This window comes from Lathamus discolor, chromosome Z, assembly GCF_037157495.1.
Source record: "Lathamus discolor isolate bLatDis1 chromosome Z, bLatDis1.hap1, whole genome shotgun sequence".
Lineage (NCBI taxonomy): Eukaryota > Metazoa > Chordata > Aves > Psittaciformes > Psittacidae > Lathamus > Lathamus discolor.
The window spans coordinates 23,250,576-23,275,387 of NC_088909.1; the positions used below are offsets into that span (position 1 = coordinate 23,250,576).

A 24,812-nucleotide genomic window follows, 5' to 3' on the forward strand; every position below is an offset into this window, starting at 1 on the left:
CTCGATGGGCTTAGCTCGGATCAGCCCTGCTCAGGACTTGATGCCTCGCAGGTAGGGACAGCTCAGCTAGGCTTGGCTCGGCTCGCCTCAGCACAGCTCGGGATATCATGCCGTCTCGGTAGGCATGGCTCAACTCGGCTCAGCTCAGCACAGCATGGGACGGTGTGCCACGTCGGTAGGGCTCAGCTCAGCACGGCTCACCTCAGCATGGCTCAGCTTGGGACATTGTGCCACCTAGGCAGGTATAACTCAGTTCAGCTCTGTTCAGCTCGGCTCACGACATGATGCCCCTCCAGGCAGGCACAGCTCGGCTCTGCTTGGCTTGGCTCAGCACAGCTCTGGCCATTGTGCTACCCAGTACAATTCATATTGGCTCAGCTTGGTTCAGCTCAGCTCAGGACATGATGCTGTGCAGGTAGACATAGTTCAGCTCGGTTCAGCACAGCTCAGGACAATCATGCCACCTACAACATGGCTCAGCTCAGTTCAAGATGGCTCAGGGCATGATGCCACTTAGGCACAGCTCAGCTCAGCATGGCACAATTTAGCTCAACATGGCATGGTTTAGCTTGGCTCAGCATGGCTCAGCATGATTCAGTTGAGCACAGCTCAGGACATCATACCATCTACAGCCTGGCTCAGCTCAGCATGGCTTAGGACGTCATGCCGCATAGGAGGGCATGGCTCAGCTCAGTGCAGCCTGGCTCAGTTCAGCACACCTCAGGACATCATGCTACCTAAGTATGTACAGCTCAGCTGGGCTCAGTTCACCACTTTTCAACACTGCATGGCTCGGCTCAGCTCAGCATGGCTCAGCTTGGTTCAGCATTGTTTGAGATGTCATGCCACCTCAGCACAGCTCAGCTTGGCTCAGTTCAGCACAGCTCGGGATACTCTCCCTACATAGGTCACCACGGCTCTGCTCAGCCCAACATGGCATGGCTCAGCACAGCACAGCTCAGCTCAGCTTGGTTCAGCCTGGCATGGCTCGGTGCTTATGCCAGGCAGAGTTTCCTGGCTGCAAGCAGCAGTACTTGGTGGCAGGGTGCCTTCCCTGCCTGCTGTCAAAGCCAAGACTAGTGCCGCCAGCACTCACATTCCACTGGGACAGCAGGAGCACAGGGTACAGTGTCCCCCGGGACCCCCCCCCCCCCCCACTGGTGTCTCCAATTACAGGATGGCGCCCCCGGACCTGCTCATTTGCTGGGGAAGCACCATATGGACACCATATGGACACCTTCCACCCAGGTCCCAGTGTTGTGTCCAGCCACGCTTACATTTCTCCCTGTGCCAGGAGCAGGCAGGTAAGGTGTGAATCCCTTTCCATCTGCTCCCAAACCACTTCTCAGCATCCTGCTCTTCATCCCCCACCCAGAGCAGACAGCATCCTGCCTACCCATCAGTACCGTGGGGCTGCACCATGGTGAGCTGCGCTGGAATGTCGGCTCCTGGTTTACCCTGGCTGGTGCCATGAGGCTTGTGGGAAGCCTCACCATGCAGTGCTGGTGCCAGGTCCGTGCCATCTCTAGTGAGTGCCAGCAGGAGCTCCCCATATCACCCTGTCCAGAGAGGCAAAGTCCTCTCCTTCTGAGATTTATTACACCAGGAATTGCTGCTGCTGGGCTTGCTTTATTAAGCATCTGCTTTAATATTTTACCAAGTCTCCGTACTTGGTAATCCTGCTGTGGGCATGACCCTCGATGCCCTCCAGGAGAGGCTTTCACATGCCAGCATCAACACTGGTCTCTGATTCCAGAGGAACCGGGCTCTGCCAGCCCCTGACAGCCCTGGCAATGGCAGTGGATATCCATGCCATCCTTCCTGGGAACAACTCCCCTTGGTACTGGCACAAACCCCACATTTCAGCAGCAGCAGAAGTGCTGTGTCAAACAGGCTAGGGTGGTTTTGCTGGGGTGTGGTGGTGGGACATGGCTGGGTCCACAGCCCTGATGTTCCTAGCAGGGGAATGCCGGGAATGCTGGCAAGGTAGAGGAGGAAGAGGGATGTTCCCAACAGTATGGCTGCAGGTTCTCCCACAGGAGCCTGCTCGCTTGTGGCACTGGGCTACTGAGCTGGGTGAAAAAGATGGAGGTGGCCACAAGGCTGAGCCTCAGGCCCTGAAGAGGACCCTGTTAAAAATCCCCACCCACTGCTTCACCAGGACTGGAGAAATCCTTTTGGATAAAGGTTGTTTTCCGAAGACATGGTCTCCAGGGAAAGCATCCTCCACCAGAGCCAGAGCTGGTGGGGTGTGCAAGGAAGCAGGGCTGGGGATACGGTGCATTACAGCGACAGTCAGAATGCAGAGTCTCTACCAGTGACAGCGTTTCACAAAGGGTAGATGTGATCATTCCCAAACTGCAGTGTGAATTCCTGCATTCCCTTGAGAGCTGGGTTGGGTGTCCATTCATCCATCACTTCCAGAGCTCCTCACACGTGGTCTTAGCATGCTGTTCTTGAGGGACACCTCAGGATGGGTTGTAGGTAGCCATGATGTGCTCTGTCAGCTGCAGTCAGGGCTCCCCATGAATGTTCTGGTGGGGTGCGACTGGATCAACAGCACCTTTTGGTAGCCCTGGCCGTTCCCAGCTCTTCCCTAATAGGCTGGCGTGCCGTTAGGGTGACCTTGGTGGCTATTCCCTTGAAGACAGTGCCTGGCCTTGTTCATCTTCCCATTGCTCAACAGCGGAGGGTGCCTCCCAGCTGTGCTGTGCTTTGCTGTTAGGAAACGCTGGTGATAGCCCCATTACCTTTTGACCTACTTGAGCTTTTTCTTACCCGTTCTGCTGATTACAGCTCACCTTCTTCAGGGGGAGCGGGGCTGGTTCCACCACAGCCACGTCCCACACCCTCACTGGGGCTGCTCACTCAGGTCCACAGCAGTGGGGACACACTCCGCATCTTCCTAGTGCTCCCCTTGCCCTAGGCTGTTCCTCCAGCTCCGTGGAGCCTCCCATGACTAACAGGTTTTGAGATAATTGTTCCACTCCCTAATCTCATCTGCAGAAGATTCACGACATTGTTTTCGAAGTGCCATGAGCCATTTCCAGGGGCTCTGAGCCCATGAGGGATATGATTCATCCACACTGCTCCCACAGATACTTAATCTTCTCCAAAACAGCAAGTCCTTCTTCCACAGCTATTATCTCCTTATTATCACCACCCAGGCAAGCACCCAAGAAGGCCCTTTTGTCTGCAGGGACTTGTGCCTCCTCACAGAGGCCATGTGGAATTGTCCAGTTGTCTCAGGAGGGGGGACAGTGGGGGTGGGACCCACAAGGATGTCATCTGTGGTCTGGGTACCTATCGTGGTCTATCAGGCCCACATTAAAGGAAGCTCTGGAAATGTCCCTCACAAGCTAAAGCAGATGGGGCTCTCTCTTTCCCACACCATGTCCTCAAGGAGTCCTTGGGATGGAGGTGGGTCCATCCTTCTTCACAGGGAAAATGTGGAACACTGGAGCCTGTTGGGGGCCAGAGGCAGTTCAGGGATGACAAAGGCTATTGCACTGCCTGGAATTCACTCTCATTTTGACCCAAAATGTCAAAATTTGTCTCACAGAGGACAGTGATTAATTACTCCCAGCATCAAATATCTGTGTCCTACCACTGAACTTGCAATGTTCTACTTGTTCTCATTGGACTTTGCTGAGTGAGAGCTCTGTCATTGTGGCTTTCTTCTCCACAGAGGACAGATCCTCAGGTGGCTGTGATCCAGCTAAGCCAGGCTCAGGTCCAGGAAGCCTTTCCTGCACACAGCACTTGGGGAAGGGTACCCATGGTCCTTCCCCAAGTGCAGTGCATGGAAACTCAGTTCTGCCAAAGCCCAGCATGGAGGTATTTCCCACAGCATGGCAAATCTGAGCCACAGCTGCTCAAGGAGCCACTTTAAGTACTTGTGCTGGGATCTTCTCCCCTTTCTCCCTCTAGGACTTCCCATCCCTTTTTCCCAACATAATTCAGGCCATGAATGAGGAATTCTTTAGGGGCTTTCCTTGTGTTTTGCTGCTGTAAAACATGGGTGACAGTCTGTGCCCATCATTCCATGCATCTGGTGACACATTGGTGGGATCAGCCTGAGTCCTAGGCTTTGATCATACATCTGCAGGGGGTTTCTACATCTCAGCTGGCTGGTGGCACAGCCCAAACCACTCCCCAGCTCTTGGTGGGACCTCTCTGCTCCAAACGTGCTGTGGCTGGGGTGGCGGCGCTGCTCCCCAGTGCTTATGATGGCAGCATGGAGCATCCAGCTCAGTGCTGATCCCACATCTGGCTCTTTGCAAATCCCCTCGTTCTTGCAAAGTTCCTGCCTCTGACTTGCTTTTCTTCAGGTTGTGCAGGAGCCCCAGGTATTTACCAAACGCAGCTCCACTTCCATCCGCATTCACAGTTTGGGAGAAGTTTCACCTTCTGGGAAGCCACTCCTCATCCTGACCTCAAGCTTTTCTGCCCTGATGAGGACCCTGGATTCCCATGTCCACTCACCCATGCAGCCTTGGCAGCTCTTCCTCACCAGCCAGGCTTTCTGCACAATAGAATCATAGAATCTATTGTGGTTGAAATGGCAAGTTGGAAAAGATGTTTAAGATCACCACGTCCAACTGTTCTCCAGTGCTGCCAAGGCCAACCACTAAACAATGTCACTCAGGTCCTTGTCTACACAGTTTGTGGACAATTCCAGGGACAGTGACTCCACCACTGCCCTGTGCAGCCTGTTCCAATGCCTGAGCACCCTTTGGGGCAGAAATTGTCCCTGATCTCCAGTCTAAACCTCCCCTGGTGCAGCTTGAGGCTGTTTCCTCTCATCCTATCCCTTGTTCCTTGGGAGCAGAGACCAGCCACCTCCTGGCTCCATCCTCCTGTCAGGCAGTTGTAAGGAGCGATAAGGTCCCCCCTGAGCCTTCTCTTCTCTAGACTAAACCCTGCAGTTCCCTTAACCATTCCTCATCACACTTGTGCTCCAGGCCTTTCACCAGGTTCTCCATGGTTTTCCAAACAGGAGCTGCTTTTGGGCTGCCAGGACCTTGCTCCTTTGGTGTGGCTGGGAAGCATAGCTGATGTTCTGAAGTGCTCCCAGCTCAACTAATGCCTTGTACTTTGCATCCTCCATCTCCTGGGGCATACCCATGCCCAGATTGCTTTGCCAGCCCAGCATTACCTTCCCATCTCTTTCATGCTCGTCACAGGGCCTCTTCCTCAATTGTAGAGTGATGGGGACAAGGGAAATGCGGCTCCCTCTTGGCCATAACATGGATCCCAGGAGAAGCTGGCTGGGTCATGCTCCAGGTGACATCCTGCTGCCTCTGGCCCCAGGGAAGAGGGCAGTAGGTCAGAGCAACTGTGACCTGATTCCTGTCCTACGCCTCTGTACTGCTGGGGAAGGTGGCTGCAGAACAGAGCATGTTGCTAGCCTGGGATTGCTTAAGAGGGCTGGGGACAGGAGATAGAGGAGGAGTTTTCCAGCTGAGACAGTAGGAGGAATCGGGGTGGTTGGGCAGATGATCCGGATGCTTCCGGAAGGTGGCCAGGGCACACTGGCGCTTGCAAGAGGCACTCTAGATGGCTCCAGCCCCTGACCAAAAGTGAGGTTGTGCTGTCTGTGGTGGGAATCGTGCTTCTCGTGCAAGGTGGTGGGGCTGCATGACCACTATTAGTCCAGGACCACAGAAGGTCCCCTTGCTGAGCTTAGGGACAGCAGCAGGGACATGCCCATGGGGCAGGAAGCTGGAGCTGACCTTGGAGCTTGGCAACAAAGGAGATTCTGTGCTGAGACAGTCTCAGGGACAGGGCAGGCAGGGGGGGATGGAGGAGGCAGGGGACATGAGCACAGGCTGTGTATGGGGTGGGATTGTCTCTGCCATCGAACTGCTATAGAAGAGGGGAAATGGGACAGCAAAAGGAGCTGGGCTTATCCCCAGTGACTGGAAGGGGGCCAGGGTGAGATGGAGGCCAGGGACAAGCACTGGGGAGATGAGCCTGTCCCTGCCAGCCAGATGGATGGCCGGGACCAAGGACAGGGCTGTCATTCATTCCGCTGGGGACATGGAAGTGGCAGGACATCTCTCTGGGGGTAGGGGGGAGCAGGGTGCAGCCGCCCTGGGTGACTGGGGGCGGGACACAACAGCAAAGAGAAGGCCGGCGGCTTGCGCCTGAAGAGCGGCGGGACGCGACAGGAGGAGCGGTAAGATGCGAAGTGTGTTTCGGGTGGCCTCGCCGTGCCCCCTCGTGGCAGCAGGACACAGCCGGTGGCCATGGGCTGGCAAGGGCAGGAGCCACGCAGGAACTGAGCCCGGGTGCAGGATGGAGGCACCATCACAGAGGTCACCTTATCCCACCCTGAGCATCCTCCTGGGGTGCAGCATCCTGACTCCCTAGTGCCCGAGGCCATCCGCACTCCATGTCCCCACCAACCGGCCTCCGCTTACAACGGGGCCCCAGCACCCAGGCACCCCCTCTCCATCCCGAAGGGGGGGAGTGCTCGTGCCTGGTGGGTTTTTGGCATAAGCCCCTTGTGCCGTGGCCAAACCAAGCACTTGAGGCGCCGCTCAAGGGCAGCTTGTGCCCAGAGCCAGGCTGGGAATCCTGGAAATATCTCCAAGGCTGCAAAAATTCCTGGGTGGAAAAAAACAAATGGGTTGGCAGAGGCCTTCGCTGGGGGACAGCCACCAAACCATCGGGGGAAGCATGGAGGGCAGGGGCATTTCTCGGCATCGTGCTTCAGTTTGCCCCCAGCAACCATCCTGGGGTTGTCACATGTACACTTTGGGTACCTGGGGCAGGTGCAGGGTGGTGGGAAGATGCTTTACTACCCCTTTCTCCTTCCTGCTGTGTGGCTCAAAGTAGCCTGTTGTGACTGCTTCATCCTCTCTTTGTGGACCCAAAGCAAGCACCTGGAAGGAAGGGGGAACAGACCATGTCTTGGGGCATCTCTGGGACATCTGCAGTTCTTACCATAGTATCCTGCTGGGCCTGGAGCCACCTGGGAACATCTCAGGTACGTCACAACCTGGTGCTTCCCACCTCCTCCAAGGCCACCAGTGTCTCCAGCCTTGTAGGAGAGGGACAACCCTGGGCAAAGGTTAGCTCAGAGGAAGAAGCTCTCCCGCCTGGTGGAGTTTTTCTTCATTCCTTGAAAGCCACAGGAACCTGCTGTGCAGGATTCAGGGCTGGAGGCAGCGCCGGGACAGTGCTGAGGTGAAGCTGCTCTGATGGATGATGTGACACTGTTCCCAAATACCTCTACCACAGGTGACAGTGCCCAAAGCATTACAGCTGGCAGAAATGGATGCTCAGAAGTGATACCCACCACCTAGCACCCACAGGGAGCATCACAGCCAGCATCCAGTGAGGGTTGTAACCTGTGCCCAGGATGGCATGAGTGATGCTGGGTCAACAGGTGGCATGTTCCTGCCTGGACATCTGCCACTTCCCCATGGGCATGGTAGATGCTGCCCTTGCTGTGTTGACATGATGAGGCAGCCCCAAGCCCAGGGAGATGTTGAGCAACCTGCTCTAGTAGAAGGCGTCCCTACCCATGGCAGGGTTTTGGAACTGGATGAGCTTGAAGGACCCTTGTAACCCAAACCAGTCTGGGACTCTACGTTTCCCAGGCTTGCAGCCTGACCAGGTTTGCAGGGGCAACATGGGTGCTGTGCCCTGAACTCACTGTGGGAGGGAAATAGCCTGGCCCCAGACCCATGTCTAGGTCTGGCTGAAATCCCGCAGGAGACACTTGTAAAGGAGAGATGAAGTTGGAGACAGGGCATAAATTCTTGATTTTGCTGCACTGTCCCCCTCATCTCATGCTGGAGCCGCTGTTCTGTCCTTGAGCGTGCAGCCTTGATCCTGCAGCAGCGCTTGCTCCTGCTGGCAGGGTCTCCTCGCACGTCCTGGTAGAGAGGGGACCACACTGTCCCTGGGAGGGATGATGGTCCCTGCAAGCCCAGTGCTTGTCCTGGGCAGCTGGGCTGGGGATGCAGCTGGGATGCAAATGCAGGGGGTCCCCAGCCTCTCCAGCGCAGGGACATGGGACACTGGCAGCGTGTCAATTACTTTATTACCACAGGGGCCATAGGCCAGACCCAGCTCCCAGAGGGGGTCTGGGTCCAGCCCCTTAACCCCTTTAATACTGTGAAGATGAACCCAGAGCTTCCACACCCATGCATGGGCACTGAGCATCCTCTATCCCCATAAAGCAGCTCCAGGGCATCATTCCCATCCTGCTGCCTGCACCTCCAGGAGGTGGAGGCCAGCAAGGAAAAGCAAGGTGAGACCAAGCATGCCAATCCTGGAGCAGCAGGAGCTGCCACCACCTCCTGCCGGTGGTGGGGAGCAGCACAAGCCCCCTCAAACCTCCATGCCAGGTGCCCGTCCCAGGCCCAGTGCCTGCACGAGGTCATCACTGAGCCCACTCTTCAGCGTCCGTCTCACTGTGGGAAGAGAAGAGGGTGGCACTGGCAGCACAAGCAGTGATGGCTCAGGGTGCCCACTGGACAGGGTAGCCCTGACATGCTGGGGAGGGGTGGCAGTGGCACAGTCTGGTCTCAGCGTACTGGCCTGGTGGGCTCAACATAGGAGATCAGGGGTGGCCAGAGGAGAAGAAGCCAGGCAGGGTATGGGAACAAGGAGACAGAGATGGAACAAGGCACATGGATAGAGCACGAGTACAGACACGGAGATGGGACAGGGATGCAAAGATGGGAAAGAATACAGGATAGAGTATAGGGACAGGGCCACAGAGGTGGGACAGAGTATAGGGACACGGACACTGAGATGGGACAAAGTACAGGTACTGGGTAGAGCATGGGAAGAGAGACATAGAGCTGGGATAGGCACAGGAACAGGGATACAGGTGGGACAGACACAGAGAGATGGGACAGAGTACAGGGAAACAGGCAGAGCATATGGACCAGAGCCAGCAAAGGGTATGGGGACAGGGCTGGAACTTACAGGACTTCCTATTGCCGCGGGACCTCCTGCGCTCCTTGTTGGCACAGGGACGTGGGTTGGCGTGAGTGACTGACTTCACCAGCTGGTCCATGATTTCATCCGAAGCATCGTCTGGGGAGCTGGGAACATCCTCCCGGGCTGGAGAGCCCTGGGCTGCGCTGGTGTGCCCTGTCCCTGCAAGGTGACAAGCGGGATGCTGGCATCAGCTGTGCCCAGCAAGCGGGGCATGCCTTGCGTGCCCCTGGCATCCCGCTCCTACCCTGGCTGGAGCGGCTACGGCGGGCAGGGTTGTCCGTGGGAGAGGCCAGCAGGCTCTTCATGCTCTCGTGACCTGCTTCCATCTGCTCCTTGGGGCTGCTGGACACCACGGCAGGTGGGGAAGCAGCCTCAGCGATGCCGGAGAACTTCTCTGTCTACAGTGGGAGGAGATACAGGCATCAGGGACCTGGTGGGCATCACCTGGTGGTGGTGACAGCTGAATGTGCCTGTACCTCAGTGATGAGCCGTCCCCGGGTCTTGTTGCGCTCACGATGGGCAGCCCGCTTTTTCTGCTGCTGCAGGATGCGCTCCCGGCATGTGCGGTATTCCAAGGCAAACTCCCGCAGCAACTTGCAGATGGGAGTCACCTTCACATCCCGCGCCGCGCTCACCGGATACCCCAGGTACAGCAGGAAGGAGTGAAACCTGCGGGGACACCGGTCATGACAGGCCATCGATGGGACCCAGGGGGTTCCCCACTGTGCCCCGAAGGCCTGACCCACCGACCTGTTGAGGACACGCCTGTGCACCACCTTCAAGACAACGATGCGCTGGGTGCTGTCCTTGAGGAAGTCTGTCAGCTTGGTTTTCAGCACTGGCTTGGTCTCGTGCTTGGCAATCACCTTCAGGTTGTCCCAGGAGGCCCTGCACCTCCGCTCCAGTTGCACCAGGCTGTTGGCAAGCTCGTCAAAGTCAACCTGGAAGAGCAAGATGTCAGCACTCGGCCACGCTGTAGAGCTGGGCAGCTGTGGGACCCACAGCCTTGCCTTGTGCAGGTATCATCTGCCTTGCCTTACCTTGGCAGAGCGGGTGATGGAGGCAATCTCCGAGTAGAGGTCAGTGGTTTCTGGGAACTTCTCTACCACCATCTGGCAGAGATGGTGGAGCAGGGATTGCCGGTGCACTGTGTCCTTCACTTCCGAGACCTTCTCTAGGTAGCCCAGCTCAAAGCCTCTGCTCTGAAACCACAATGGAGTCAGCAAATCCTTCTCCGCCCCTCCTCCAGCACACCTCCAGTCCTCAGATGCAGCAGCACCACCTGCTGCACCCTGAGAGCACCACTCAGCTGCCGTCCCATGCTCCCATGCACCATGGCTCATCCTGTGCTTGCAGCACTCAAGCCAGGCCACATCCCACCCTACTTCTCACCTGGGAGCCATTCAAGAAGTTGCCCATAGCCAGCAGTGTGGCCAGGATGCACTTGAAGGTGTGGTTTTTGGCGAGCTGCTCCATGCCCACCTTCAGATCAAAGAGTGGCTCTGCGATCTCCTGGAAGAGGAGAAATGCAGATGAGACCCCTTGGCCACCCCCTCCCTTAGGAGCTTCAGCATTCACTCTTGCCCATGTGGTCAGCCCAAGCCTGTGCTTGCGTTGTGGGACTGCAGCCCGTCCCCAGCCAGGATGGCACCTCCTGGACATGGCTGGTCCCCACTTGGCTCAGTGCTGAGCACTGCTGGGGCTGGCAGTGGTGGGAGGGCACAATGGGGTACATGGCTCTGTACCTGCTCCAGGCTCTCATAGTCCAGCTTGAAGGCCCAGAGCTGGAGCCTGGCTGTGAGGTCACTGATGGAAGACAGGGAGAGCAGGAACTGCTCTGCAGAGCCCAAGGGCACATCAGGGTTAGCCAACTGGGCCTCCTGGATCTTCTGCTTCTCCTCCTCGGTTGGGACCATGGTCAGGATTTTCTAGAGCAAGGAGGGATGTGTCAGACTCCAAACATATCACCATGAGATACGTCAGCTAGGGCTGGCGGTGGCAGGGAGGCCTCCTGGCTAGGGGGAAATGACCTATATGAGGACCTCAGGGGGGCTGAGCTTCTCTTGTGCTCACCTCAATCCCTTCCTTATTGACTGCAAACTCATCAAAGTTGAGCACAGCTGTCTTAATGATGTGCACAGGCGGCAGTACCGTGAGGCCAATGTTGATAGCATTGCTCCTCTTGGGGTCCAGCACCACAACCACCTTCTTCCCATCGATGGCCTTCTGCAAAGAGGACAGGACAGATGTGGACAGGAAAGCAAAGGGCTTCCTTCAAGAAAACACAATGGACACAATGAGCTGATCAGAGACCTGGTGGTAAGCTAAACCCACACACTGTCTATCACTGTCCCTGCCAAGTCTCCAGGCTGCAGGTACAAATCCTCAGCAGAGGGTAGGGGTGAAAGCGCATGCCTAGGGTCCCCAAAGGAATTAACAGCCTTCCTCCCACCCTTTAAGTCCCCTTGGCTGATGGGTACCAACCCATGGGTACCTTTGAAGTTGGTACTTCCTTTGACCGTGACTCAAAGAGGTGTTCCAGTTTGGCAGTATTGACTTCAACGTTCTGCAGGGATGCCCACAGTGTCGCCTGGCCAAACCTGCCTGTCCCCACAGTGCCATCTAGCTGCTTCAACTCCTTCCAGAAGAGCTTCACTGTCCTCTTCTTCTTGGCTTCGGAGGGACCATCCATTACGGAAGGGACTGGTAGCCCTGGCAGGGGTGGGCAGCCAGGGACTGCAGGAGGTGGAGGTGGAGGTGGTGGGCAGCCAGGCACTGCAGGAGGTGGAGGTGGAGGTGGTGGGCAGATGGGGACAGCAGGAGGTGGAGGGGGGACCATTAATGCTCCAGCTTTTGTTGCTTCAATGGCAGGAGGGAGCAAGGAGCCGTTGGTTATCAGCCCTGTGTCCAGGATGTCAAAGTCTTCTTCTTCCCCCAGATCAGTAAAGTCCAGGTCCTTGATCTTCAGTTGTGCAGGACTGGTCTCCAGGCGCTCCCATGTCAGCTCCACATCCTTCTTGATAGGCATCATCCCAGTGTTCTCCAGCTTCTGTGTGTGGGTCTCAGCATCTACGCTGGACATGGCACGCGCCAGCTTGGCGTGAGCACTGGCCACCAGCCCATCTGGAGCCCTGCCACAGGGCCAGGCACCCTCCTGCTCCTGGCTGCCACCTCCAGTGGCATCCGTCACCACCTCACCCTGGACCAGGGCAGGTGAGGGGACTTCAGGGAAGATCTCCCTCCCTGGCTCTGAGGAGCCTTTAGCATAGAGCATGTCCAGCATGAACCTGGTGTCGGAGGAGATGGTGCTGCAGGAGTCAGTGGTGTCCCGCTGAGCCAGGCAAGACCCTGCATGGAGAGGGAGAGGCTGCAGTAACCATGCTGGGCTGCACATAGAGTTGGGGTCCTGCTCCTTGGTGGGCTGCGCTCGGATGCCGGTGTTCAGCATGGGACAGGGAGGCACCACCCAGCTCCTTCATGGCTCTGAGTATCAGGCATGGGCTGAGGGGCAGAAAGGCCACTAATGCCCATCCTGGGGACCCCAATGAGCCCAGAGCAAGGAACACATATCCTGGAAACACCTACTTGTGTTGGGTGTCTCCATGCCGGACTCAGGAGCACTGCTGTCCCTGTCCCAAGCGAGAGTGGTGGGATGCTCCAGCTCAGCATCACCGAGGACATTGAGCCGTCCCTTGGTCATGGAAGAGATCTTCTCCTTCTGGGCTGCAGCCAGATTCTCCAAGAAGCGAGCTCTGCAAGACAGGGGCAGATGCTGGCCAGGAGCAAGACAGGGATGGGGATGATTGGGACAATGGGCAAACCATACCACACCACACTGCACAGCCAGCCCCACAGCACAGAAACCCCCTGCTTGGGCCACACAACATAAGGAACATTAAGGATTCAACCCCTCTAAGTGCTGCAAAGAGACAGGTGATGCCACCACAGCTTGGGGACAGGGATGCTGCAGTCCCATGGGAGCCAAAGGCTCATGTCTTTGTCACCTTTTGGCCCCAGCGGACCTGGTGCTCACTGCAACCCTCATCCAAAAGCTACAAAACCCGGGCAGAGACTTGCGGGAACCATCCTGCTCCGCATGCCCTGTGTGGCGAGAGCCCAGAAGCCTCCAGCAGGCGCTGGCCCAAGGAAACGCACACCTGGAGACACACGCATGCCTCTACTTACTCAAACCTCCTCAAAATAGGCTTGTCCCCATGCAAGGAGGGGGCATCCTCCCGCCTGAGGGAAAACAGGGGTTAGCCCCCACTGCTGACAGACCCCCTGGGCTTGTGCCTCCTGCACACCCCATCTGGCAGCCCTCCAGGATGGGACACTTGTCCTGCTGTCACCCCATGGCACTGGGGTTCACTGGGGAGCCAGGAGATGCCCAGCGAATCCCTTCCTGCCCAGGCACCAAATGACATTAGGTGCTGATGAGATGGTGCAGCATCCACTGCACCAGAGCCACCCAGTTTGCCACCAGGAATGCGATGCCAGCCCCCTGCCAGCCCCAGGGCAGGCTGTGCCACCCCCAGAGGGACATCTCACCCTAGAAGGTGGGGAGAAGAGGGTGCCATCACCCCGTGATGACTGGGGTCAGAGGGGAGACGTGAGGGATGGGGACAGCGAGTGGGGCAGGACAGTGCCCATTCCTGCCAGAGCATCGTGCTGGGAAGGAGCACACACATGCAGAGCCCAGGCACTTACCAGACAGGGGCAGTTTGGAGCAGCCTGCAAAAGGAAAGATAGAAAAGAGTAGGCATAGAAGAGGTCAAGCGTGGACAAGAAGAAGAGTGAGGAGTTGCTGGAGAGGAGCCGTGCACGTGTGAAGGATGTCCTGGAGCCCCTGGCCGGTCCCTCTCAGGCATCTGCTCCCCCTGTCGCACTTCCCTCCATCCCTGGTGCCCACCCAGACCCTGTTTCCCTGCACTGACACAGGTGCACCCCACACTCCCGGGAGCCCCCCTGCCACCCCGGGGGGACCCCCTGTGCACCCAGCCCCTCCTGGCTCCTTACTTGTAGACACTGCGCTCGCCTGGGGCTGAAGGCTGTTCCTTGTCGGCCAGCGAGGAGGCCAATGCAAGCCGCACACTGGATGCGCTGCTGAAGACACTGCTGGGACACTGGCTGGAGAAAGAGGTGACAGGGAATGAGGACAAGTCCTCCAGAGCTGCCCTCACCCTGACACTGAGAACAGACCTGAGCACTGCTCACACTGTATCCCAGCATCTTCACCATAGAACCACAGAATCCCAGACTGGTCTGGACTGGAAGACACCTTAAAGCTGATTCAGTTCCAACCCCGGCCATGGGCAGGGACACCTTCCACTAGAGCAGGTTGCTCCAAGCCCCGTCCAACCTGGCCTTGAGCACTGCCAGGGATGGGGCAGCCACAGCTTCTCTGGGCACCCTGTGCCAGGGCCTCAGCACCTCCACAGTAAAGAACTTCTTCCTCATATCTAACCTGAACTTCCCCTGTTTCAGTTTAAACTCATCACCCCTTGTCATATTGCTACAGACCCTGATGAAAGAGTCCTGGGACCATCCCCACCTTGGGCCACCTCCAGCCAAACTTACTCTGTTGGGCTGCTTGGCATGGGGACAGCTGGGGTGTCCTCAGTGGGGGGCTCCTTTGGGGTTCCAGGGGACTCAAGCTGCACATCAGGACCAGGCTCTGGGCAGCCACCCTGGGATCGCCATCCACGCCGGCCCTCATCTGTCCTCCTCCGGTCCTTGCGTCCCCCCGAGGGCGGCTCTTCCACACCATCCTCCAGCTTGAGAGCGCTCTGTGGAGTGATCAGGAGGGCACATCAGCCCCGCCACCCCAGCACTTGCCCTCCCTGCTGCCACAGGACATGGTGCACAGTCAGACCCCACAGGAGCACACTCACCTCGTAGAGCGTGAACTGGTGCTTCAAGTCGAGGTCGGTGCCCTTGCTGCCTAGGAACTGCTGCACCACCTGTTCCATGCCCTGCTGCTCCAGGCAGTCCGTCACATCGTAAAACGTATCCTGGTCTGGGAGGGCTGCCAGTGTCTAAGCAGGACCAAAAGGATAGTGCTGAGACCAGTGTGACCCACAAGGAGCCCTGCCACCATGGCACCACAGGAACACCCTGCCACCCCCCTAGACCTTGTTGATCAGCGTCATGGCAAAGACCAGCAGCTCTGTGTCAGCCCCATTGCGTTGCTCCAGGACAGCCATCAGGTTGGACCATGGACAGGTTCCTAGGAAAAGTGGCCCATGCCAGTAATACACGGGACAAGGAAACACACACATCCTGTCCCCCGGAGGGGATCTTGCCAGAGGCTGGTGCTGCACCTACCTCTTGCCTGGTCCACGGCATTGACAGCATGGATGATAAGCAGGGCATTGGGCTCCGTGTACTCCACAAACACCAGCAGCAGCTTCAGGGCCATCTTCACCACTAGGCGATACTGGGACAAGGGACAGTGGCTGGGATGGCAGCAGTGTCTGCTGGGTCACCAAGCTCTGGGGCTGGCGGCTTTGCCATGGGACCACAGACCAGCCTGCAGCTATGATGCTGATAGGCAACAGGCACTGGGAAGGCACCTGGAGTGGGACCTTTTTGCTCAAACTCTCTGCTCAGGAGCATGGTCACATCAGGATAGGGAGCTTTAGAAACCTGCATGGCTTCCAAATGGTTGGGAGCAGAAACCAACATATACAAAGGGCAATGAGCCCAAAGGAAGAGGATAGGATAAATCCCCTATGGGACAGTGCAAGGAGACAGCCACAGGCAGGGAAGAAGGGTGCAGTGAGGGGCACAGGCAGCCCCCAGGGCAACAGGAGCTTACTGGGCTTCCTGACAGAGTGTAGAGCCACTGGACAGTCTCATTGTGGTTGATGACACCCTGCATCCCATCCACGAAGAGCATAATCTGGCTCAAGGCTGCAAGGCATAGAGCAGGCAGGGTCACAGTGCAGCAGGGATAGGGCTTTCCTCAGAGGGGGCTGCTTCATCCCCCTCCAAGTGCCAGCCTTCCTCCCTAGGGATGAGAGGTGCCCAAACACCAACCCCGGAGGATGTAATTCTGGTAGTTCTGGTCAGCCTCTGCCCCCACTTTGATCAGGCACGTCAGCCCATCCAGGTTCACGAACTCTGGCACCAGGTCCTTGTCCTCCTGCAGGGCAAAGGCCATGTGTTACCGCAGTGTGGGGAGGCAGGGGTGGGCTGCCAGCCCCCAGGGTACCCCCTGAGCCCCAACAGCATCACTGTACCTGAAAAAGCTGCTTGAGGGAGAAGAGAGATCGCCGCAGCTCCGGCCCCTGCGAGTTGTACAGCTTCTCTGGAAGGAAAGGACTGATGCTGAACCGGGGCTCTGGAATGCTGCCAGCTGCCTAGGAAAGCCCCTCAACCCAACTCAACCCTGTGCTGTCATCCCATGACGTCAGCATTGCCCCCAGGTGGAAGCAGCTGCAGCTCCACAGCTACTTATTTCAACCACGCCACCTTCCAATTTCCTTTCGTTTTGCCTTCTTTTTCTGCCCGGCAATGACATAAATATCCCCTCTGGTTTCCTGTGCACAAATGAAACAGGAACAAGGGCAAGAGGCTGAGCTACTTTTAGCCATCGCTCCTTACACATTTGCCCTGATCCTGGAGTCCCCAGCAGCCCCACAGCTTGGGAAAAGCTGCAGGATGGGGATGGGAAGGATGGCAGCATGACTCTGGCTCGGGGACAGAAGGACAGTCACTGGGATGGAGACTATGTGCTTATGGGGATGGTGCCTGTGGGCAGGAGCCAGCAGGGAACAGCCAGGGCAATGGGAAGCTGAAAAGCTCCACTTAAACAAATGTGCAGACCAAAGCCACTGGGAGTCAGCACTTCCCGCATCCAAAGCTTGAGTTATCTAAGCATCCCGAGTTATTTGGGTCAGGCTTATGGGTGTAACAAGCCAGAAGCAAGCTGTGCAAGGAGCCCTCCAGTAATGCTGACAGGGCTCTGTAAAACACGAGGTCCCAGCAGCCTCCTCTGCTCGCTTATCAGCTTGTCACAGCAGCTAGAAGGAAAGCAGAGCACCCCAGAGGGAAAGCAGAGAGCCCGGAGCTCAGCCGGAGCCTGGGAACTGCTTACAAAGAGCATGACCCCGATCCTGGCCTTCCTGCCCCTTCCTGCATCACTCGGGCTTGGCTGCAGCCCTGCCTGGCCAGCTGATGCCCAGCCAGCATTGCTCTGGTCAGCACTTTTTTCCCCTCTTGCTAAGGAGGAAAGAGGCTTTGGCACTCCTGAGCATTGTGCAGGACCTCCGAGCAGGCTGCCCCGAGGTGCAGCAGCACTTTCTGCTGCACAAAACTATTTGTTTGCATCCTGCAAGGCTATATTTAGAGCTTGCCTGCATGACCCAGAATATCTGCAGTGGGTGGTGAGCTCCCAGCCCAAAGGGCAAAAGTCCTGATCTCTGAGGGTGGAGGGGATTAACCCAGCAAGTCCCCACCAGCCTCACGGGGTCCATGTCCCTGAATCTCTGGGAGGGGTTATGTGGCAGAAGCAGCCCTGGACTGGATTGCTCCCTCTTTCCATCACAAAAAGCCTGTCCAAAACTCATGGCAGAGATGAAGCCACCACCTGGGGAGGGGGACAAGCTGCCGGAGAAGGAGGACTCACCAATGATGGCATGTACTCGGACAGAGAGCTGTGTGCGCAGGATCAGGGTCGGCCGTCTCCCCTTCCTAGGGCCAGGGGAAACTCTGTGTGAGCATTCGCAGTGGAACCACCATGGCTTCCAGTGTTCACATGCACATTGGGGTCCCCGTGTCCCATTCCTGGGGGGCTTGGGCACCCCATGTGCCTCACCTGACCTCCTCGTAGAAACTTTCCAGATCATCCTTCTGCTCCAGCAGGGATAAGTCAAGGTCCAGGTAGTGCCCAGAGGGTGAGACCTGCAGCGTGCAGTCCTCCAGCTGGGGATGCAGACAGCCTGGCTGAGCCCCTGTGCCCACCACAGCCCTCCCAGCTCCCAGAGGATGCAGCATCCCTGGGTCACCCTCCTGCCCACACCGAGCACACACAGCAGCCACATTCCACAGCGGGGTGGCAGGTCCCATCCTGAACCCATGGGGAGATGCTCTGGCACCCTCCAATGGCAAACAGAAGAAACATGGAGCCCCAGGCTGGGAAAAGGCAGAGTGAGGGTGGTGCCAGGCTCCTTGGCAGATTTGCACCCTGGGGCTTAGTCAGCACCAGGGCAGGACCTGCCTCCTCCCAGGGCTGGTGCCTTCGCCTGGGCTGATGAATTGCCTCCACCTGCATGGACTGGGTCTGTGGGAACCACCAAGGCACAAGAGGACACCCCAAACAGAGGAAAAACCCACAGGGCTGTCCCCTGGTGACGCAGCCTCTGGCTCAGCCCACAGCCACGTGGCATCTTCCAGCCGAATGACCCAGAAAAGCACAGCCCAAGACAAGGCTGGGGTGAGGCTATCTCCCTTAAAAGTCTACGTACAGCACCCATGCTGCACCCTGACAGGCGGGCACAGCACCCAGGGGTGCTCCAGAGCCCCTGAACCACCTAGAAGCCAGCAGCACCCCACAGCACACAGGGATCCTGGGTGAGCTCCTGACGGAAGTAATTTGCCCTCAAGGTGTGTGTAGGGGCAGAGGGAGGGCAAATAAATGCCTGCCTGGTCTTGCCAGCACCCTGCACATCAGGACCTGTTCCTAAAGCATTTGCAGTACCCCCTCACCCTACCTCCAAGGAACTGATGCCCCTTCCCACCTGGGAAGCTGAGCATCATGGATGAAACCCCATGATTAATGCTACTACTGCTGCCAAAAAGAGCAAGCAGCACAAGCAGCAACCAGGGGAAGAGAAGTGGGGCTCATCAGTCACTTAATAATCCACCCCAATTTCAGCCCCAAACTGCACACCCTGTGGCCAAGGAGATGGTCACAGTTCCTCTGCCTTTACCACCAATGCCTTTCCCCACCATGGCCCTGGCCACCCTAAAGTGACCCACAGCAATGCTGGGTATGGCTCCTGCATCTCACTGGAACTGTTTTCCATGAAGCCCCATGTCCTCAAGTCGCAAGAGCTCACACGCGACTTCACTGTGAGCGTGACGGTAAACCTGAGGGCAAGGAAGAAATGCCACGTGCATTAACACCATTAACAACCCTGACTAAGCCTTGGATAAGAAGCAATTTGGCAGGGCGCTGCTGCTGGGTTGTTCATATTCATAGAGTCCTACTCCACCTCCAGCAGTTGCTGGCCACGCCAGCTAGCCATGGCAACCTGCACCAAACACAGGCCTGCCCTGGGCAGCACTCCTGGCTGCCAGCCCTGCATCTGCGTAGGGTGTTTGTTCATGCTGGCCTCATGCAGGGTTTGATGCAGGGGAAATCTTCAATGCCTCCACAGGGACAGACTTCCAGGCATTCATGTGTCCTCCTGTGCACCCCTGCATCCTCCCAGGCATCCTCCCAAGCACCCCTGCATCCTCCTAGGCTGCATCCCCCTGGGTATCCCTTCAGCCAATCCCACATCCTCCTGGGCATCTTTGTAATCTTGCAAGCACCCCTTTAGGCATCTCTGCATCCTCCTGGGAATCCCCACATCCTCTCAGGCATCCCCTCAGGCATTCCGACATCCTCCCAGGCACAACTGCATTCTCCTGGGCACTCAAAACACAGTACAGAGCAACTCTCACAGCTCCAGCACAAAAGCTTTGCCTTCTCTGGGCAGCCAGAACCCCAGCAAGCTGGAGTTGACATCTCCATCTCCTCTTGGGGCTGGTGACATGTCCCAGCTGGCGGGGAAGGCCAAGCCCCTGGGACTCGACCCCGCATGTTTCCCGTGTGAGCTTGGCAGCGCTCTTCACGAGGGACGCTCCAAGCGCTGGGCCCAGCTTTGGCTGCACCCCCCCGGCAAGCAGCAGCCCCTGGGGACGGGACAGGCTGTCCCAGGCTCATGCTGCCCTGCCAAACATCTCAGGACAGCATTTCCACCCCAGGGAGCACCAACTGAGGATCTGAGCTGGGACCTCGGGCCTGTGCTTCTGGGGACAGCACACTGGGTCATGGGGTAAAGACAGCTCCTGGTGTGGGGCGGCTCTGATCCATCTGCCTCCTGCCTGTAAATCCATTTTAAAATGAGCTGAGCTTCAAGTGTCATGGGGACTTGCAGCGGAAGGAGAGCATCCCATGCTTACACCTCCAGCCGAAGGCTCCAGGGAGGCTCATGCACCCCCAGCAGTACTGATGTCCTTCATCTGCTACATGGGGAGGTTCTGGTGTCTCCCTGAGGACAAGGTGCTGGTGCCAGCCCCAATGTGGGACCAGGACCCCATGGTCCAGAGAGGGGCTTGCCTGTGTTAAAAAAGCCCCAGTCTACCTATGCTGATGCCTCCGACCTGAGACATGGAGAAGGCAGGAACACGTGGATCAACCTGATCCTACCAACACCTAGCGTTGTGGCTGGCTTTGCAGTTCAGCGACAACACACATGCCAGGCAAGTGATTCCCCAGGGAAAGCCAGCTCCCCTCAGCGTGGGGCTGCCCCCCTGAACCATGGGATGTGATGGAGACATCCTCCACCCACAGCTGAACTGGTGGCATGCACCATGGCATCGCGTCTTCCTGCTCACCCCTATCATATCATTCCCATGCGGGAGGATGCTCCACGGCTGGGCAGTGAATATCCTCTTTATCTGCCAGTGGAGGAAACACTTCCCCCTTTCTCCAACACTTTCTTTCTGTACTGACCACAATTTGCTAGTGTTGCTGCAGCTCTTCTGAAAAGGCTATGGGGCCTACAGAAAAAAAAAAATCTAATATTTGCTGCAGCTGAAGCAGGAGTTAAACGTAAGACAACCCCAACCAGCAACCACGTGCATTCACTGAGATTCTGTTTCAGGGCTCAGAAGGTTCTTTATTGCCAGGCTTTTGGTCCTGCCTGCACCTACCTGATGGATGGCAGCAAGTGGATGGGAGCACTGCCATTACCTTATCATGGGGGGAAAAAATCCATCCCGAGGCCAGGAGGGGTCTCTGGAGGTCACCCAGAGCTGGCCCAGAACTGCGCACCTGCTCGCAAATGGTCCTTGCTGCTCCTCCAGCCAGGCTTGTTGCTCATTAACAGAGCCCGCGTTTCTCATCAACAGACCCAAGGCAACCAGAGGATCCCAGTCCCGGTGAGCAGCTGGTACCCCGCAACTCCATAGAATGAATGCCTGGCTGCAGCTCCCATCCTGGGACCTATGCATGGACACTGCCGGGAGCTGGGAATCGCCAGAAGCTGCTGAGCACCAGCACTTGGCTCTAACCATTTGGCAAGAAGCAACCTGCAGTTTCAAAGCGCTGCTGCTGATCCCATCTCACCACTTCCATGCCTGTCTGAGGTGAAGCAGAGCAAAGACTTTTGGCAAAGCCTCCCTCGAGCCAGTTAGGAAATAGAGGACACTGGGGCTGGTTGAACGGGGCTCACGCATTTCATAAGTGCACAAGCAGCTCTCCTCTATCAAGCCTGAGAGCTTGCAGTGAGCTTATGCCACCAAGGACAGAGAGCTGTTTGCTCTTCCCTGGGTTTCCAGTTGCGGAAGGGGAAAGTAATGCTCCAGCCCCTGGGTTATGCAATTATTTGGAAAAATCCCTAGATCTCTGGGGCAAGGGAGTGCAGCGGCATTTGGGGACCTTCCCTGTCAAAACCTGCTTGTGGAGGTTCAGAAAAGGCCCACGCCCAGCATGAGCATCACCCAAGGGTACTAGAAAAATGCTGGAGAGCAGGAGAAGATAGTATCAGCCCGTAGCTGAACAATACGGCAGCACAAACAAAGCAGGAAGGTATTTCCAAGCACAAACACATTTTCCGGAGAGCATGAAAAAGTCATCAGCAGTGGGTTGAGCTGCGGGAGAGGAAGCACTGGGGGTGTCATGGGGCAGGACAGGCTGTTCAAGGCAGTGATACTGGCATGAGAAACCTCCTGCTCATCTTCTCCAGGCTGCTCCCAGCTCAGGGAGCAGCTCTGCTGTGCTCAGGGAGGGCATGATGCCACTGGTCCCCCATGGCAGAACCCTAGGGTTCTATGGTTCATCATCCTCTGGTGATGTGGGGACCTCTGGCTGCATTCTCCCAGCCACTGCATCCTCCTCCCTGTGCTGCTCAGCTCTGGGCATGCTGCACCGCAGGACAAGCCTGGCACCAGGCACCCCTGGCTGAATTTTATTAACAGCCCGTTCCTTGGGAAAAAATCCAACTGTTCATTTACTAATTTTAGGGCAGCGAGTAATGGAGCTGAGCGCTACCTGGCACGAGGGGCACCAAGGGAGGTTTCTGCTCATCATACTAGTGTAATAACATATGAGCAGCTCCGCAGTGCCAGCTCTGGATTTGGATTGAACCAGGTGGCTCAGGATAGTGACCTTGCTCCACAGGCTGTAAATCCCGGTGCAGAGGCTCACAACGAACACACTGTCTCATGCAAATCCTCACCAGCATCCCAACTTGTCAGGCTGGGCTGTGGCTCAGAAAGCTCTATGTAATAAAGGGATCATGGTTTATAATCTATATAACTCATATAAATGAGGACTCTGGCTTACAAACCCAAAGCAGGGTCCTATCTGCATATGTCACCAAGCGTTACAAGATGCAGGAAAACTACAGATAAAAAAACATCCAGAGCTTGACTTAGAGAACAGAGCCCAAAATCCCAGATCAACACACCTCTGCCATGCACAGGACCTCTTTGCAGCACTCCTGTCCTAGGGAACGCCACACCCAGCACCCCCGTGTCACCACACAGCACCCTTGGCTGGCGATCCCGTTACAGCCAGCTTCTGCCCAGGAGGAGAGCACACGCCTGAAATTTGAGTTTGCTCCACTCGTCATGTCTCGGGGCTGGCTGTTCCCAAACAAACTCCATTTAGTCACCACCTAAAAATCCCATGATGACGATGACACGAGACACTGCCACTTTGCTCTAAGGAAAATGAAAAGTGGGTTAAAAGGGAAGATTCTGTGGTGCAGGAAAAAGTCTCGCAGTGATCCCCTCTCCCTGGCAGGGCAGCAAGCTCAGTGCCAGGCACGTGGAACTGATTTCCCCCTCCTGCTGCCTCCATCTGTCCTCTCCAGCTATGGGCAGGGTACACTGCCCCTGCCTGCCTGGGTTCCTGCCTGCACTCCTGCCGTGCTGCAAGACAGAGATGCTCAACCATTGCCAAAGCTCTGCTGGTCCCACACTCATAAGGAAAACAAGCCTATCCCCACCCTGTAAAGAATGCTCTGACAGCATCACCACAACAAGACACCCCAGAGGGAAGGTTCCTTGACTCCTCTTCTCCCTAGCCTCTTTAACCCAGCCTGGAGCAGGCCTGAGGCCACACAAGCAAGAAACAGAGCCTTGCTTTGGCTTTGGCCTCCTGCCTTCCTCCTGGACGGAGGAAATTGCTCAGCACAAGTTTCCGCTAAAGGCTGCCGGTGGACCGGCAGGGTGAAGGGCTGCGGGTCCTCCGGCCCCACCGGCACCTCCCCAAAGCCCACGTGCTGCAGTGACTGGGGATGTTGGCCAGGCCCCCCGGTGTCAGGGAGCGGTGTGCTCCCTTCGAGGCTCGGCTCCACTCCTGGAACCGAGTGTGAAAGGCGGATGCTAGGGTAGGAGACCGCTGCCTGGGTCAGCCCCCACACAGGAATGGACGCCTGCCCTCATCCTGCTTCTCTCTGCCCGGGTTCCTGCCTGCTCTGAACAAGCACATTCTCTTCCTCCCCGCCGACTCATCCGGTGCCGGCCGAGAACCGGCATCTCCCGCAGAGGGCTCACAGATTCCGCCGTGACTCACACCGGGAGCGCTGCCCGTGCTCCGGCGGGGGCACACCGCCCCGTCCCTCACCTCCCCTCCGAGCTCCTTCCAGCCCACTCCCGACTCCAGCCCTATGCCTGCCCGCCTTCCCCGCCCGCCCGCGGCTCCCGCTCACCGGCAGCGGAGCCCCGACCAGGCGGTGCAGCGCGGGCAGCTGAGCCCCGAGGGGCAGCGCCTCCACCACGGCATAAACCGGGGCTCGCCGTGGCTCCGGGAAGCTGCCGCAGCCGAAGGGGTCCGAGTCCTCCAGGTACTGGATCCGACACTGAACCGCTGCCTCCGCCATGGCGCCGCGGCCGCAGCCCCGCCAGCGGCGCTGCGCAGGAGACCACGCCCCCGTCCGAGCCCACCCCCACCGAACACACCCCCTCCGAAGGCCACGCCTCCATCCCCATCCCGGCCACGCCCCCCCCGGTACAGACCGCGCGGGGCTCGGCGCGCCCTCCCGCGGCCGCCCGACGGCTCCCGGGGATGCTGCGGGCGGTGCTGTACGGGGTGCTCCAGGAATACTCTGGAGGGATCCCAGGGGATCCGGCGGACGCTTCGGAGGACGCCGGGGGACGGTCCAGGGGACGCTCCGGGGATGCTTCGGGGAGATCTGGGGGATGCTCCAGCGGGCTCCGTGGGGCTCCGGGGTGCCGCTGGGTCTTACCCCAGAGCTGGGGGCCAGCTGGGCAGCTCAGTGCCTCCAAGGCCGGTGTTGATACAAACGAGATCGTTGCGCATGCAGGGTGTTGATGTTAACGAAAACATCCAAAACGGACAGGGTAGTGTTGTATGGTGAGTTTGGGAAGGTGAGTTTGGGAAAGAGGATGCAAAGAGGAGCCAGAACCCCTGGGAGGACCCCCAGGAGAAGCACGGCTGCACCAGGAGTGGGGACATGGGCAGATTTCATCTCCCGTGGACTCAGCACAAAGCACGACTCTTCAAGGAAAAGCATTAGCAAAGGTGATTTGACCTTTTTGATTGCCTAGTGGGCAGTGCCAATTGCCCAACACAATGAAGCGATGTTCCCCTAGCTCCTGGTTCCAGC

General features: G+C 57.4%; 1 protein-coding gene across 1 annotated transcript; it reads right to left on the bottom strand.

Annotated features, from left to right (window-relative positions):
* Positions 1-8,038: 8,038 nt before the first annotated feature.
* FHOD1 (formin homology 2 domain containing 1) lies at positions 8,039-24,082 on the bottom strand. Its single transcript, XM_065663837.1, has 22 exons — positions 23,895-24,082; positions 17,783-17,889; positions 17,594-17,658; positions 16,206-16,273; positions 16,003-16,108; positions 15,782-15,876; positions 15,289-15,400; positions 15,096-15,190; positions 14,856-14,999; positions 14,542-14,750; positions 13,981-14,091; positions 12,550-12,716; positions 11,459-12,312; positions 11,038-11,190; positions 10,710-10,892; positions 10,357-10,476; positions 10,005-10,166; positions 9,715-9,905; positions 9,441-9,633; positions 9,209-9,362; positions 8,950-9,123; positions 8,039-8,429 (listed from the first exon to the last, which is right to left on the bottom strand). The coding sequence occupies exons 1-22, from the start codon at positions 24,063-24,065 to the stop codon at positions 8,347-8,349; spliced, it is 3,717 nt and encodes a 1,238-aa protein (XP_065519909.1). The 5' UTR covers positions 24,066-24,082; the 3' UTR covers positions 8,039-8,346.
* Between the last annotated feature and the right edge of the window lie 730 nt (positions 24,083-24,812).